Source organism: Odontesthes bonariensis, chromosome 12 (assembly GCF_027942865.1).
Source record: "Odontesthes bonariensis isolate fOdoBon6 chromosome 12, fOdoBon6.hap1, whole genome shotgun sequence".
Lineage (NCBI taxonomy): Eukaryota > Metazoa > Chordata > Actinopteri > Atheriniformes > Atherinopsidae > Odontesthes > Odontesthes bonariensis.
In genome coordinates, this window is record NC_134517.1 from 33,333,147 (window position 1) to 33,348,753 (window position 15,607).

Below are 15,607 nucleotides of genomic sequence, written 5' to 3' on the forward strand. Positions count from 1 at the left end.
ATTTGTTTAAGACCGTATAATGACAACGGATGAGTTTTTTTTCGGCCCTGAGACTAGTTCTAGCGGTATATTTTGTTGGTCTAAATTTCTTCCATTAAAGACTGGAGTCATTTGGGTTTCATTTGCAAGCGTCGCCGTCACTTTTTTTTTGTATTCTACAACAAAAAACTGAAACAAAACGTATATTTGTAGCATTTAACACCGATCGTGTTTTGTCAACTTTAGTTTGTGTGGACGTAAATAGATGATGTTAGTACGCATGCGCGCCTACGCATACCATTTCCTGTTCCTCGTATCAGATTGTGCTGGAATACAAATAGTAGCCTACCACACTTTTTTTTTCCACGGGCTGTTTTTGATCCATAAGAGGATTTCGGTGAGTGTCTGGTTGATTTTTGCTTCGTGTGTCGAGCGCTGGTCACATGTTTAAGCTAAATAAATATATCACTGCGTCACAAAAACAAATGGAGCTAAAAGGGACGGTAGTTTTTAGCTAGCTAGCAACTAGTCGTGTCGTGTAAGGTCAGATTTCCCGAGTTTTGTCATCTTCAACGATGCTAATATCCGAGTGTCTCATTGCAGTTTTTTGTCAGTTCCTGCTGAGCCAGTATTTTGTATTGCTTGCTGCTTAAAGTTTCTTTTTTTTCTTTTATGGACCTACTTCACGTGCGTCGAGAGGGAATAATAAATTCGTGTTTGCATTGAAACATATCATAAAATAACAGGGATGTAACAGTAATGTTGGTACGAGTAATTTACGCCCAGCGCTCTAGCCTTACAAAAACCTCAGCGTTAAAAGTCGGCCAAAGATGGTGGCTAAAGCCTGCCATCGATCACGATTCACTTTGTGTGTCACTGCGTGATCGAGGCTGTTATTTATTCGTTTATTTATTTTAGTTCTGACTCATCTGTTTTGTCTTCCAGAGTGTCTTTTATGAGTAATCAAAGGCAGCAGAAGCCTACGCTAACAGGCCAGCGTTTCAAAACTAGAAAAAGAGGTGAGAAACTTTGAGGCAACCCATACAAGATGCCGTGTTTTTGTTTCTTCAAAAGAAGCTGGACTCTCAGGATTTACAGCTTTTTCTACTGCTTATCAGTACTGATCACAGAGGAGAATATGAAAAAAAAACAATGCTTGTTGTACACTGATTAAGTATTTAGTACACTTCAAGAGTGCTTAAAATGCTTGGGCATATGGTTTGATTTTTTTTCTTTCTATTTTGTTTATTTATTAACTGCAACTAACGTTGAGGAAACACATTAGCATAGAACACATGTGCTGGACTCGTATGCAGTTCTATAAATTCTGATTCAATTATTTTAACTATGGATGTCTCTTATCAACCCAGAAATGATCAGCAGCTATGGGCTAGTAAGATATAAAGTCCTTTTAACAGTCGAGTGGATGGTGAATTAGAAAATGTACCTGTCAAAAGGTTTATTTCCTCTCTGATTATAAGTTACTGACAGGGTTTGACTCAAGCAAATATCTATTTTTTGTTTATGAATTTTCTTTTCCCCCACAGATGAAAAGGAGAGGTTTGACCCTTCCCAGTTTCAGGAAAGCATCATACAAGGTCTGAACCAAAGTGGCACTGATTTGGAAGCTGTGGCAAAGTTCCTTGACGCCTCCGGTGCCAAGCTTGACTACCGGCGATATGCTGAGACTCTGTTCGACATCCTGGTGGCCGGTGGAATGCTGGGTGAGATGAAATGCTGGATTTTAAAAGTAGCATTTTCACTTTGACTGTGAAGGCTGTCTGCTCAAGAGTTGAGCGCCCCTTCTTTAGAGGGTGTCTGATCATGCACATTGGGGGTGGCAGTGCAACTGAGTGAAATTGAAGTGATCTGCTATTGATTTAATCCTCTATTTGATTGAGAGTAGTGCTTAGATAGAATATTAGTTGTTTAAACTGATCAGGTATGCAGTCCATAAAAGACGGGACAGGTTTTTTACTGCCGCTGTGCATCGCCTCTTCTCTTAAGAAATATCTGAGGTAAGTAGTTCTGAAACTAAAATGTATTGCCAATCTTTCAGCCTCCATTGTCAGTTTTGTTTTGTTTTTTCCCTATTTTTGGTGAATGGCAGGTCTGGACTGGTTGGAGGCCAGCTTGACATATTGAATTCTTTCCGCAGATCCATTCTGTTGTAGTGAGTTGGGCTGAAATAAGCGGAGCCCATCACCCTGGCAGCAAATGTTGTTTAAAAAGTGTGTACTTTTCTCAGTCAGCATTTAAGATGCCCTCAAAGATTTGTAAGAGTCCTATAGCATCATATTTTTATCAATAAGTTTCTTTGAACATTATGTCCTAAACCATGCCATGCCCATACACTTTCTCAGTAATAGATTGCAAAGCCTTTATTTATCACAGCAGCGGAGCAGTTCTCATAAATTATTTTTGGTTGTTTCAAACTCTGGAGAAAAAACACCAGGGAGCCTGCAGAAAAATATGGCCTTGTGCTCCAATGAACCTTCCACCAACACAGCGATTTGACCTCCACAGCAAATATGTCCAATATGTGGGATTCACATGTCCAGATGTGAATCCTACTTAGAATCTGTAGAGGGAACAGCTGACCAGAGTCATTGCAAGGAAGGCTTACAACCTTAAAAAAAAAGATTGGAGAAGTCCCTCAAAAGTCTTTGTGAAGTGAAAAGTGAAGCCATTAAAAAAAAAGTCGTTTTCAATTTTGTACATTGTTCTGATAAGTGTATGAATCATATCGGGCATGATATTTTATACAAAGAAGTGTAAAAACACTAGGGCTGTCCACGACCAAGGATTTTGTTGGTCGACCAGTGGTAGTCATTTACTCCGATTAATCGACTAATCGACCCCCCCCCCCCCCCCCCCAAAAAAAAAACATTTACCTTTCATGCCCGGCTGCCGCATCTATGTAGCCTGATTAACATCGACTTTCAAATCTCTTCGAGATTCTGGTCTGACCAAGACAATAACGAATACGATTCGAAATGGCCTGGTCAACCCGCCTCCCTCGGGTTGCTACTGGTTGAGGCCGGAAAAGGTTTTGCCTAAGCTTAAGCCAATCACACCACTCTTTCCTCTGACGTATGTAACGCTACGGGAACTGGTTGAGTAACAGGAAGAAGAGCTTTAGCTACCAGCGGGCCTAACTGGTAGATTAAACTCTTACCAAAGCCAGTAGGGAGCAAGGCGAAAACGTCTTTCCTGTCAAGAAATGATTCAAGAGCTGTTCTTTGCTCGATTTTTAACGAGAATCTCCCGTCGAACACTTTCATTACAGCATCTACAGCAGTGTCAAAAGCTTGATGCTGCTCCATGTTGATATTGAATGAAGCGCTTCTGTGTACAATCCATGGGTTGAGTCGCAGTTCAACCACATCACTACCTTGAACACGCCTCTACCCTGGGCCGTTGGCGCTGCTCAAAGTTGATTGCTTCCCGACAAAGTGGGTGGAGCTTCCCCTGCCAGGGGGAACTCGAATCAACCTGAACAAGCAATTTGCCTGAGGTAGTGCAGCAGAGCCGAAGGTGTTACGTCACTCCGAGGGCGGAGCCTGGGTAGCATCAATGCGCATTTACCACTAAGGCCGGGAGTAACCTTGTGTGACTAACAAAATGTTTCCTGGTTCATCTAAACACTAGGCCTATAGCCTACACAAAAATCAATTGACTGCTCAGTTCTTCTGTCGGAGAGTGAGAAAAAACCCGACGTTAGTGACCATTGGCTGACAAGCGCACAAGCCGGGTGCTTCAAGTCTGCCCTCTCTTTACACGGGCAAATTATTTCAAATTTTGACATTCTGAATGTGTCACAAAAATAATCAGAAAGACAGACGGACTTTGAACATTCTTACTGCAATTTGGATCTTATCACCACGGTGCAATGGAGGATAACAGAAGACAGTGTCGGTGCTGAAGCCGATGGTCACACTTACCGAGTTGCTTTCACAAGATGTTAATGCATCTCTCTCTGCCACGCTGCTAGAGTTTAGATTCTCTACCCGCACCCGAGCCCGAACTTGAACCGACCCGGTCCGATATTTCATGCCACTATCCTCGGGTCGGACCAGACCGGGCGTGAGCAAGCTTTTTTTTTTTTTTTTTTTTAAATCACTATTAGCTTAATTGGTACGGGCGAAATTATGTAATAATTAGACGAACTATTCTATATAGACAATATTCTTAATGTATACAAAGTTGCACAAGTCAGACTACGAAATTGCAAAAGGCTATGTGTCATGCACAGTTTTCCTCCACTGGCAAGCGTAACACCGAGCCTGCCCTGCTGTGCTGAATTGGCTGGCGTCTAACATGGAGCCTGAAGAAGTAAAGGAAAAAAATAAAAACGGGAGAATTAAAAGTGAGCAAGTTTGAAGGAAAGTCGGAGGTGTGGACATATTTTAAACAAGTCGTGGGTAGTGACAATGTATGTGTCGGCTTTGTGAAGTTGTAGTTGACAACGTCAGCTATAACGGCCCACATATTAAGAAATGGTCGGGTTTAAAGCGGTCTCGGGCTCATAATTACAGTTAATGTGCCGGGCCGGGCTCGGACACAATGTGCACGGGCTCGGAAAGGGTCGGGTTTGATTTATTTATTTTTTTTAGGCCCGATCTAAGCTCTATACGCTGCCCATGCTCATAAACATGAAAAGACACCTGTTGCTGCGCGAGGATGACAGCGCGGCCGTGATCTGTGTGTGGTAACGGGGTCGGAAAGTACAGCGGTGACCGGCCACCTCTGTTCCAGAAGGCGCTCCAACATGCAGTGAGTGGAGTTCCATCTCGTGGAGACATCCTGGATGAGTTTGTGTTCAACGACGTCCTGGTGTATTTGTTTTTCAGTGAGAGACGCTGTAGCCTTGGCACTTTTCTTAAAATGTCCAATAAGACGTCTGGCAGCTGCTATGACACGGCAAATGGGATCTTTTTTAAGAGCCGCATTGATGTAAAGCTGCAAAGTGTGCCCTGCGCAACGAACTCCTTGACCGTTACCCCAGGACGGGTTACGCGCTAACTGATCGTTCTGTCCTTGTGACACGAATTTACCGTTTTGATTTGTTTGACGTCTTCCTTTGTCAAGCCCTTCAAATTAAAAGTCCCGGGAGCCCTTTGACGAGACGCGGCTTTTTTTTTCCTGTGACCAATCAACCAATGGAATTTGGTCGACTGGTAATTTTTTTGGTCGACCAACGACCAATCAATTATTTGCCGTCAGCCCTAAAAAACACACACAATAAAAACTGTTGTCATCGGTATCCTTAAAGGATAAGACCGGTTTTTTGACATTGGGCCCTTGATTTCACATTATAACATGATGTTCTACTCACCCCTGCTTGTTGTTGGTCATTTGGAGCTGTTCCGAAGATATTCGAGAGGCGTCTGGCTGCTCTCTTGAGATATTCGGCCATGAAACGGTTTCCTATGGGCAAGTTTATACAGGCACAAACTATGCTGTTTATAATTTATTAATTACTGTACACTAGCACTGATAACGTGGAGGTGCGTCGCTTACTTAAAAAAATCCGGGTTACTGTAATTTTGAATTTTTGTCGTAAAGTGGGTGTTACTGACGTCATCGTCGTGCTACTACCACAGACAGCCCACAGACCTGCTGCCTATTTATTCATTCGGCTAAAATTCAAAATTAGTAACCCGGATTTTTTTAAGTAAGCGACGCACCTCCACGTTATCAGTGCTAGTGTACAGTAATTAATAAATTATAAACAGCATAGTTTGTGCCTGTATAAACTTGCCCATAGGAAACCGTTTCATGGCCGAATATCTCAAGAGAGCAGCCAGACGCCTCGCGAATATCTTCGGAACAGCTCCAAATGACCAACAACAAGCAGGGGTGAGTAGAACATCATGTTATAATGTGAAATCAAGGGCCCAATGTCAAAAAACCGGTCTTATCCTTTAAGACAATGTTTAACTTGTGCACGTCATTTCAAAACCACGAGGTACCATCCTGTCATGGAAAAATTTGGCAATGATGTGAATCATTATGGGCTTTTTAACTTTTTAACTTTCCAGCCAATATTTGACAAACTTGGTAGCAACATGAAGACAGAGCTTGACTCCACTGTCGTCTGCTCAGCTGTGATGCACCCTCTCCTACGTGTGCTCTGCAGACCGTGTTTTTCATATCGGATCATATCTGACACCAGTTTGTCTTTCATAGGCCTGTATTGCCTGAAGATTTCGTCTAACCGTTGTAGTGGTCCTGCGTCAGTTTACTTTATCAGAACGATGCCATTCAGGGTCAATGATGATGTAAAGCATGTTGCAAAAAAAACGTATACGTTTAACAAGATTTATGGTATTGAAGACACATTCATCAGTTCATCGGTGAGATGGTTTTAAGAAATGTGTTCCTTTTTCAGCCCCGGGAGGAACTCTGTCTGAAGACGTGACCTGCACAGAATTCTGTCTCTTCAAAGCACAAGAGGACATGGAGACCATGCAGGCATATGCACAGGTGAGTACTGTTTTATTCTTGCTCCCTCGGCTTTGTTATCACATTAAAGATCACATTTCTGAGCTGGTGCAAACAGTGACACATGTTTTGTGTTTTTAGGTCTTCAACAAGCTCATCAGGCGCTACAAATACTTAGAAAAGGGGTTTGAGGAGGAGATCAAAAAGGTGTGTTTTGCATCGTAGACATTTATACGTGCCTTACCTGCCAAAGTCAAGCCCAGGACGGCTTCTTTCCAACACAATATTTGACAGAAAAAAGAAAATGCTGCGTGACTCGGTTCAGCTTCAGCTTACAGAATTATGTTCATATGTTACTGTTTGGCAGCTGCTGCTGTTCCTCAAGGGCTTCACAGAGTCTGAGCGTAACAAGCTGGCCATGCTAGCAGGCATTCTGCTGGCCAACGGCAATGTCTCAGCATCCATTCTCAGCAGCCTCTTCAATGAGAACCTGGTCAAAGAAGGTATCCAGCTTAATGCCTCATTTGTGTGCAAGGTTGTGTTTATTGTTTTGTCCCCCCCCCCCACCCCCCCATCATTATCAAACATTTCAAGAATAGGGTCATAATTCTTCCTTAAGTCGGCTGAAATGCTCTTTCCGTTATTGGGCCGGGAGTAGCTGTAAGGGATGGACAAGCATACAAACAAGTGCTGAGAGTGTGATAGTTTTCGTTTTATGCTTCATTTTAAACTGTAAATGCCTGCAGTCGTGTCTTTTTCTCATTTGCTGAGAATGATTAATTAAGGGTATGAAATGCTGTTTAAATCTCAGGCTTTATGTGTCATTTAATAGGGCTGGAAATGCATTCAATGAAGGGAGATCAATTATTTCTCCTATGTTTAAATAATCTCATAACTTGAGGATTCTTTTGGAGATGATGGTTAGTAATACTGCAACTGTAAGTGGAGTCTAATGACGCCTGACTTGTTTTTATTACTTGCCTAAAACCAGCCCCACATGCGGCTCGATTACTGTATTTTTCTGAAGCGTAGTGAACCTCATGCTTTGCGTTTCCGATAACAAGTGTGTTTTGTGAGATTACAAAAACTAAACATCTGGGGAAATCTCCATAAACAGCTGTAGTTGCTAGTAGGGCTGCACGATTATGGAAAAAATCATAATCACGATTATTTGGATCATAATTGAAATCACGATTATTAATCACGATTATGGAACAACGATAAACAACTGAATTTTATTGCACTTCTTTCCAAATAAAAAACAATTTTCAGTGCAGAATGTAATTTAAAATCACGAAATGAAATCTAGCTAAGAATGTACTATGTAAGTAATAAACAAAATAAAACTGAAATGCAATTATTATTGCATAAAGGCAATAGCATGACGCTTAGGCAGGCTTACAAATGTAGTATGTAAGGAATAAACAAAATATCTTTTGTCCAGCGTTTTGATCATTTGTTTGAATGCCACATTGTCAACGGTGTTTATTGGAGCCATGGCTTTGCTAAATAAATTGCGATTTATTTCCGGGCATATGGTGTTGCACGGTGCAGGGTGGCATTTATGGTTGTCTGCATCTGGGCAGTGGCATGGGGACGGGGCATTTGTGAAACTTTGTTTTTCATGCATTCGTTGTATTTTTCAACATGGTTCTTCTTTAAATGGTTATACAGATTAGTTGTGTTGCCTTGCGGTGCCGACACAACTCTTCCACAGTCTTTGCACAACACCTGCTTTTGTTGGACATCGCTAGCCCTGAATCCGAAGTAGCCACACAGCCGAAATTGAGCCCCTTCGAGGGACGAGCTCGTCCTTCTCACCAGAGAGACCGGCTGTGGGCTTACCTTCTGCCGCAGCTTCAGCTTGGCTCTCGGTTATTTCAATCATCCTCACCACCAGTTTTGTCTTCCCTTATATCACTACTACTCTGCTCTCACCACTTGAACTTGACACCACTGCTGGCTGCACTAGTGAGGAGCTGCGCGCTTAACTTGCTTGTGGAACAGTTAGGCGGCGTAAGGAATAGGTCCATGTTCACCCGATGGTTGTTGGCGGACTACTGGTTAAATGCTTGCATGCTAAAGTATAATGCAACTGAACCGGCATTAAGAAAATAAATGTAAATAAATCGCGATTTTCATTTTTCATAATCGTTGTGGCCAAAATCGCGATTTTCATTAAAATTCGATTAATTGTGCAGCCCTAGTTGCTAGTAAACAAACAAAAAGACTGATTCCAAAGACAGAAGCTGGAGTTTGGCTGTGACACGTCCGGTTACATTTGAAGAACTGCTGCAATTGTTAAGGCCTTGCTGAAATTTAGGAGTTTTGATGTCTTCTTTTGTAACTGATCCAATGAAGCTAATTGACTGTTTGTCTTGCATATTTTTCCTGTATTTGTTCATAAGAATGATCCCAAGAAAAGCCTTCATCAGCTTTATGATATGTTCTCAAACCACAGAATTGTTCACTCTGTGTTAATTAGGATATTATGCTGTCAGTTGTCTGGAGGCAGTGATGACACAGCATTCGAGTAAAGTCAGAATGAACCAGCATATCATATGGGTGAAAAAGTGTTCTCATTATTGGCTCAATTATGAATTGTTGATAAAAAGATGCAGATGGTACTGGTGATAGAGTTTTTTTTTCCCTGGCATTGACTCAGCTCTATCAGTTGTTTGTCTTTTGCTTCGGAGGAAATTATTTGCCACAAACACAATAACCGATGGCTATTTCCAATTAATCCAACATTGCCCATTAATAGCCATGGGACCCTGAGACGGATATGATGGATTGGACTGAGCTGATGTTTGCTTCTCATTTTCATACATTGTTTATATATCGATGCATCTCTACTCTACCAAACTCCCAACTGTTTTTTTGTTGGCTTTGTTCCAGTGAAAAGCTGCCAAGTTGTATTCACTAATGTATTTCTGATGCCTGACTTTATCCCAACGCTTCTGTTGGCAACATCTGTCTCACATTATCATTCATTTGTTCAGGTGTTTCGGCATGTTTCGCCGTAAAACTCTTCAAATCCTGGCTTTCTGAGAAGGACATAAGCTCAGTTGCTGCCAGCCTTCGAAAAGTTTGTATGGACAACAGGCTTCTGGTGAGAATGAGTTCTTTACTACACAATTTTTTATGTGAAGCATTGTTTCTCAGCGCAGTGACTCTTAACAGTCTGCACTCCTTTATGAATATTTGAGGAAATAAAGTTAATAACCTCTGTTATCTTAAGTTGCAAACTGTTGTGGCATTCAGTAGTAGGGCTGTTAACGAGCTAATGCTACTTGATTGCAGATGCTTGCTTGGCTTACTGAACAGAGTAGGCCTCACTGTTTGATTCTGTGTTATTTTTTAGGAACTGTTTCCTGCCAACAAGCGCAGTTGTGAACAATTCTCCAAATACTTCAACGAGGCCGGGCTTAAGGAGATCTCAGACTTTGCCAAAAACCAGGAGTCTATAGGTGCTCGCAAGGAGCTGCAGAAAGAGATTCAGGATCAGATGTCGTGTGGGGACCCCTTGCAGGATGTAAGTCCCATTAGCTTTCTGCTTCTTTTATTCAAATTAAGTTCCTTCCTCTAGCACGCCACTGAGGGTAGCACTGAAGATTGCTTCCTCCTTGACCTCTGCCTCCTTTTGTCTTGAGGAATGGTGGAGAAACAAATGCACATAATCCGTAAGAAGTAAAAAATACTCTCCACCTCGGCGTTATTATCAGGTCCTGCGTGCCTCTGTCTATGGAAGTTTTTCTGTGCCATCAGAGTTTGAATACGAATTTCTAATATTGAATTTTTACAGCATCAAAATCAGATTCTGAATTTGAAAAACCAACAGTGGAAAAAGAAAATTCAGTGGAAAAAAATTCAACTTCAAAAAATTCAGTGGAAAAAGAACCAGACTAAAGGGCCGTGTATACTCTCGCAGCAGTGTGTCGCAGTGAGCTTGTCGCAGACATGACGCAGTTATTTTTGATATATGCCCACTTTTGAAGCGCTGTCTGCGCTATGTTAAAGGGGAAGTTCGCCATTTTGCACATTAAGCCCTGTTTTTAGGTAGTCTGGGGTGAATTATAGATGTTCTGATCACAATTTGGACATTTGGTGCTGAACGGAGCATTTAGGTATCCACTGCTGCAGCCCCCCCACCTTTGCATTGAGTCAATGACCACTCAAGCAAACAATCATAAAACGGCATTAAACTTTCGTTTGCAGAGACATGAAACTCACCGTGTGGTCTGTGGTGGACAGCGATACGTTGGCTCGAAAATCACCGCGAAATACGCTTCCAGAGAAGTTATATTACCATTATTGTCCGTCTTCATTGATTTGTATTGTACACAAACAACGCACTATCGCCACCTTCGCAGCGAAATGTGCCTTCTAACAGTTGTTTTAGCATTTGGTGGACCTATTTTTCCGGACACCGTTGAATAGCAGCAGCAAGACATCCAGCCACTAGGTGGCGATAGTGCGTTGTTTGTGTACAATACAAATCAATGAAGACGGACAATAATGGTAATATAACTTCTCTGGAAGCGTATTTCGCGGTGATTTTCGAGCCAACGTATCGCTGTCCACCACAGACCACACGGTGAGTTTCATGTCTCTGCAAACGAAAGTTTAATGCCGTTTTATGATTGTTTGCTTGAGTGGTCATTGACTCAATGCAAAGGTGGGTGGGCTGCAGCAGTGGATACCTAAATGCTCCGTTCAGCACCAAATGTCCAAATTGTGATCAGAACATCTATAATTCACCCCAGACTACCTAAAAACAGGGCTTAATGTGCAAAATGGCGAACTTCCCCTTTAATCCCACGCCACAACGCAAGAGGGACAATCACGAACAAGCTAGGATTGTGGGTGTGGTGGGTGGCGTCCGGTTATCTTCCAGTTACGGAGGTCATTCAACAACAATGGTGACTGGACGAATGCGCACTTTGATTGAGATGCAGCTGATCGATCTAGAAATAGAAGAAATATTGCTACTACTGGAGCTGGCAGAGAGGCGAAAGAATCGTCACGATTAGCGTCACCATTAGCTAGTGCTGGGCGGAATACACCGAATACCGGTTTATAATTTCATTATGATATGAATTTTTAATATACCGCCATACCGGTGTATTTGATTACACAACGGGGGGAACGCTGCGTCGCGCGACATTGTTTGAGACGGGACCCTTTTCAGTGTTGCGCTTCTAAACACGCATGTTTACTGTCTATTTTTAACGCTATTTAAAAAATACTTGTATTCATTAAGCTGCATTTCCTTTTCCTGCTCTCCCTCCGTCTCTGTCAGTCACGCGTCTCTCTCGCATAGCCTACTCACACACACACAGCCCCTCCCCTCCGTGCACACCGCGTGTGTCTCCATCAGCGAGATCATGCCTGGAAGCTTGCTAGCTTCAGCGTCGCGTTAGATTAGCTCAACCGAAAGAAGACGGCTGGCGAAATTCACAAAAGGTTGGTATCAGGTGCAACTTTATAAAGTCACACATTAAAAAGTCCTATAAAAATATTTTTAATACGATGTTGTCCCGTCCTGTCCCATAGCAAACAAGCGATTACGCCTTCTTTATAAAGTTAACTAGTCGCAAGTTTGCCGTAAAAAACAAAATGTAGTTGGGTTGTCGAGGTCTAAACACTAGCAGCTGTGAATCAAATAAAGTAGGTTTTTTAAACTCTTGAACTGAATGTTTGCTGCTTCAATCCAGATGAGTATTGAAAAATATTTTCCGCGATTGAAAAAGACGCGTGTTGAGGATGAGGACCAGCCTGATCCGGAGGTATCAGTCTGAAACAGCTGAACAGTCCGACCAGTGTAATTAATGTTATTAAGTTGTTTACAATGAAAATGTGAATATTAATACATTAAAGTTCTGTGTGACCAATTATTAACGAAGGAATTATTTTGAAGAATTTTTATTTAAATTTTTAATTCTGTTCTCAATCTGTAGAAAATGCTGTGAACACCTAATTATGCATGAAAAAAAAATACCGTGATATACCGTGAAACCGTGATAACGTGAAAAAATACCGTGATATGTATTTTTGGTCATACCGCCCAGCACTACCATTAGCCGGTTAGCAAACCGGAAATACGCATAGTGTAGAGCGGATGTAGAGTTGACCAATCAGAGGCCTCCTTTCTCTCCTCCCTGCGACGATATCTGCGGCACTGTCTGCGGTGAGTTACAATTTTGGGGAGGTGCACCAGAGTGTCTGTGTAAGGAGGGGAGGGGTATGTCTGCGTTAACTGCGACACACACGCAGACGACCTGGTTTCCGACCATAAACCGCCCTTTAACATCCGGGTAAACAGGGAGAAGCAATCGATCCCTGTCTCAATTCATCAGATCAGCTCGGTAGATCTTGAGTAATATCTATTACTCAATTTTATTCACACAAATGGCAAATAAAGTAAACTCACTCACCGAAGCACCATCACCCGCGTTGGTGGACATGGCTGATCTGTCCAATGGAGCGTAACTTGATTGGCTGCCGATGGATGAATTGAGACGGGGATCAATTGCTTCTCCCTGTTTACCCGGATGTTAAGTCTGGTTCTTTTTCCACTGAATTTTTTGAAGTTGAATTTTTTTCCACTGTTGGTTTTTCAAATTCAGAGTCTGATTTTGATGCTGTAAAAATTCGATATTAGAAATTCGTATTCAAACTGATGGCACAGAAAAACTTCCATATCTGTCTCCTGCCAGGGTTGTCGTGCTCCTCCTCTTCACCTCTTCAGCATTTGATTAGCAGTAAGCTTCAGCATGTGCGGGCTGCGGTTTGTGAGCATTGTCAACAACTTGTGTTACAGATTATAGCGTACATCCGAGAGGAAGTCAAGAAGAACAACATCGCGGAGCAGACGATAATCGGACTAATTTGGTCCAGTGTAATGAGCTCAGTGGAGTGGAATAAGAAGGAGGAGCTGGTCACAGAACAAGCCATCAAACACTTAAAGGTGACGACTCCGTTAGATGGCTGTGATGTTCCTTTTTCTCTCCAGGAAGTGATGTATCAGTCTTTAGTTGTGAGAAGTTTGAAAGCCCAAGCTACTGTTGACCTGAAGCAGTTCCACCAGGGAAGTGAAGGATATGTAAGACATATGAGGGATATCTGAACCTCCCACCCACCTGTTGTGTGGAACTATTGGCTTCAAAACTGTTATAAGTCTTAATTTGCCCTGCTTCACATTCTCAGCAATACTGCCCACTGTTGAAGGCGTTTACGTCCCAGGGCCTCTCGGAATACACCCTCCTGCTGAAGATCCAGGAATACTGTTATGACAACATCCACTTCATGAAGGCCTTCCAGAAAATTGTTGTCCTGCTGTACCGATGTGAGTTAGTGATGCCTGTTTGGCTTATGTTTCTGTCTTCACATTTTGCCATGCATGAATGATGCCAGATGGTTGTAGATTATTGCCAGAAAGTTTGCCTTAATTGATGTTATCAACCTGCCTGGCAGCATGTGTTTTTAAAGCACCTGTGGATGCATCTGTGATGTTGGCATCATGTTGAATAGTTTTTCCTTATTTTTATTTAATTCAATTTTTGTATTATCCTGTTTGAGGTTATATATTTTTTTTCTTTGTTTTTTTAAGCGGACGTTTTGAGTGAAGAGGCAATTCTGAAGTGGTACAACGAAGCCCATTTAGCCAAAGGAAAAAGCATGTTCCTTGAACAGATGAAAACCTTTGTGGAATGGCTCAAGAATGCAGAGGAAGGTAATCGCCCTCACTCCCTCCCAAGTTGTAGTGCCATTGGGGGGTCATGTTTACTGCGCACAGATGCTTGAGAACTCCACTGACTGTTTTCCTGTTTTCTTCCAGAGTCTGAGTCCGAGGAAGAGGATGCAGACTGAGGATCTCCAGTTTAAACAACCATCTAAATGCACATCTTTGAATGAATTTAACACCAGATGCTGTCAAACAGAAGTCTGTGTACAGTTTTCTCTTTGTCTGTTTCCTACCTCCACATATCTTGTTCATCTGTCATGGAAGGGCTGTACTATTCTTTGAACTTACTCTATGTTTAAATCAATACTTGTATTTCTCTATGCTCCTTTAGGAGCCAGTCTCAGTGCCACATCTCGCTAAATGGATATAAACGTCTACAATGTAACAAAAAAAGGAACGTTTTTGGAAAGGCAGTTCCCTTTAAATTTGGCCAGTTTGACAGCAGATTTCACAGCTACTGTGTTTAGTCTTGGGACTCTTATTTGCAGGAGGTCCATCTGCGTAAGCACGATATGCTGGTCGTCTGAAAGAAAACCACGTTTGTGACCTCATTTTGCAAATCTGCCAGTTCTGTGACGGTGTGAGATTTCCTGCCGCATCCGTCTCCACCTTTGGTAACGAAGCTGTGCCGTGAAAAACAGCAACGGTTATGGTGGTAATGCCGCCTCGTTAAAAATGATTTTTTTTCCTGAAAATGACACGTAATAGAATCATGCTGACTTTGTAGGGTTTTTATCCTTTATCATACATTTTAAAATAAATGGAAAGTAATGACTTTCATTCATTGTGTTCATTTGTGTGGTAAACGACTATCTCAGTGTCAACGCACCAAAGACGTACATCATGATCAATTAGAAGACGCTATAAGCAGGCAATTGTATGAAAAAGTTGAATCTGTACAAATTATAGTCATGCATCTGCTGTCTTGCAGATGAACCTGTGTTCCCTCACAATGTTTCCATTCCTTTTGATTCAGCTAATCATCCAATCAACACAAGCAGCCTGGCATTTGTAACCTGAGCTGCAAACAGCCATCTCAGTCACTTCACTCCTATCCCACTTAAAATGGTAATTATGGTGCAGCCAAGCATGCAGAAATGAGAGAGAGATGGTGATTCAAGATGCTATTAAAAAACGTAGGTTGGTACAGATGCATTAGGGCAAAGGCATTTCACAAAGCCTGAAAGTATTTGGACGCCTTCCCACCTAAGAAGAAAGGAGCGTTTAGTATTAGTATTCGACATTGATTTGGTGTTGTTAGGTTTGAACAAGTTCATATATCATGCCCACCTCGTAGTTTTTGTTTTCTCTGTTTGTTACTGTGCTTTTGGAACACCACATGACAAAGAAACAAACCTGCACTGCAGAGCACTAAAGGCGTTATCAACTGATAATCAGTTTCACTCAGTACCAACAGATGGCAGTAAGCCCTTA

General features: G+C 42.0%; 1 protein-coding gene across 1 annotated transcript; it reads left to right on the forward strand.

Annotated features, from left to right (window-relative positions):
- The first annotated feature begins 258 nt into the window (after positions 1-258).
- LOC142396940 (eIF5-mimic protein 2-A-like) lies at positions 259-14,953 on the forward strand. Its single transcript, XM_075480192.1, has 12 exons — positions 259-376; positions 925-998; positions 1,527-1,703; positions 6,374-6,468; positions 6,568-6,633; positions 6,794-6,929; positions 9,429-9,538; positions 9,791-9,961; positions 13,250-13,396; positions 13,636-13,774; positions 14,039-14,161; positions 14,267-14,953. The coding sequence occupies exons 2-12, from the start codon at positions 935-937 to the stop codon at positions 14,296-14,298; spliced, it is 1,260 nt and encodes a 419-aa protein (XP_075336307.1). The 5' UTR covers positions 259-376; positions 925-934; the 3' UTR covers positions 14,299-14,953.
- The last annotated feature ends 654 nt before the right edge of the window (positions 14,954-15,607 follow it).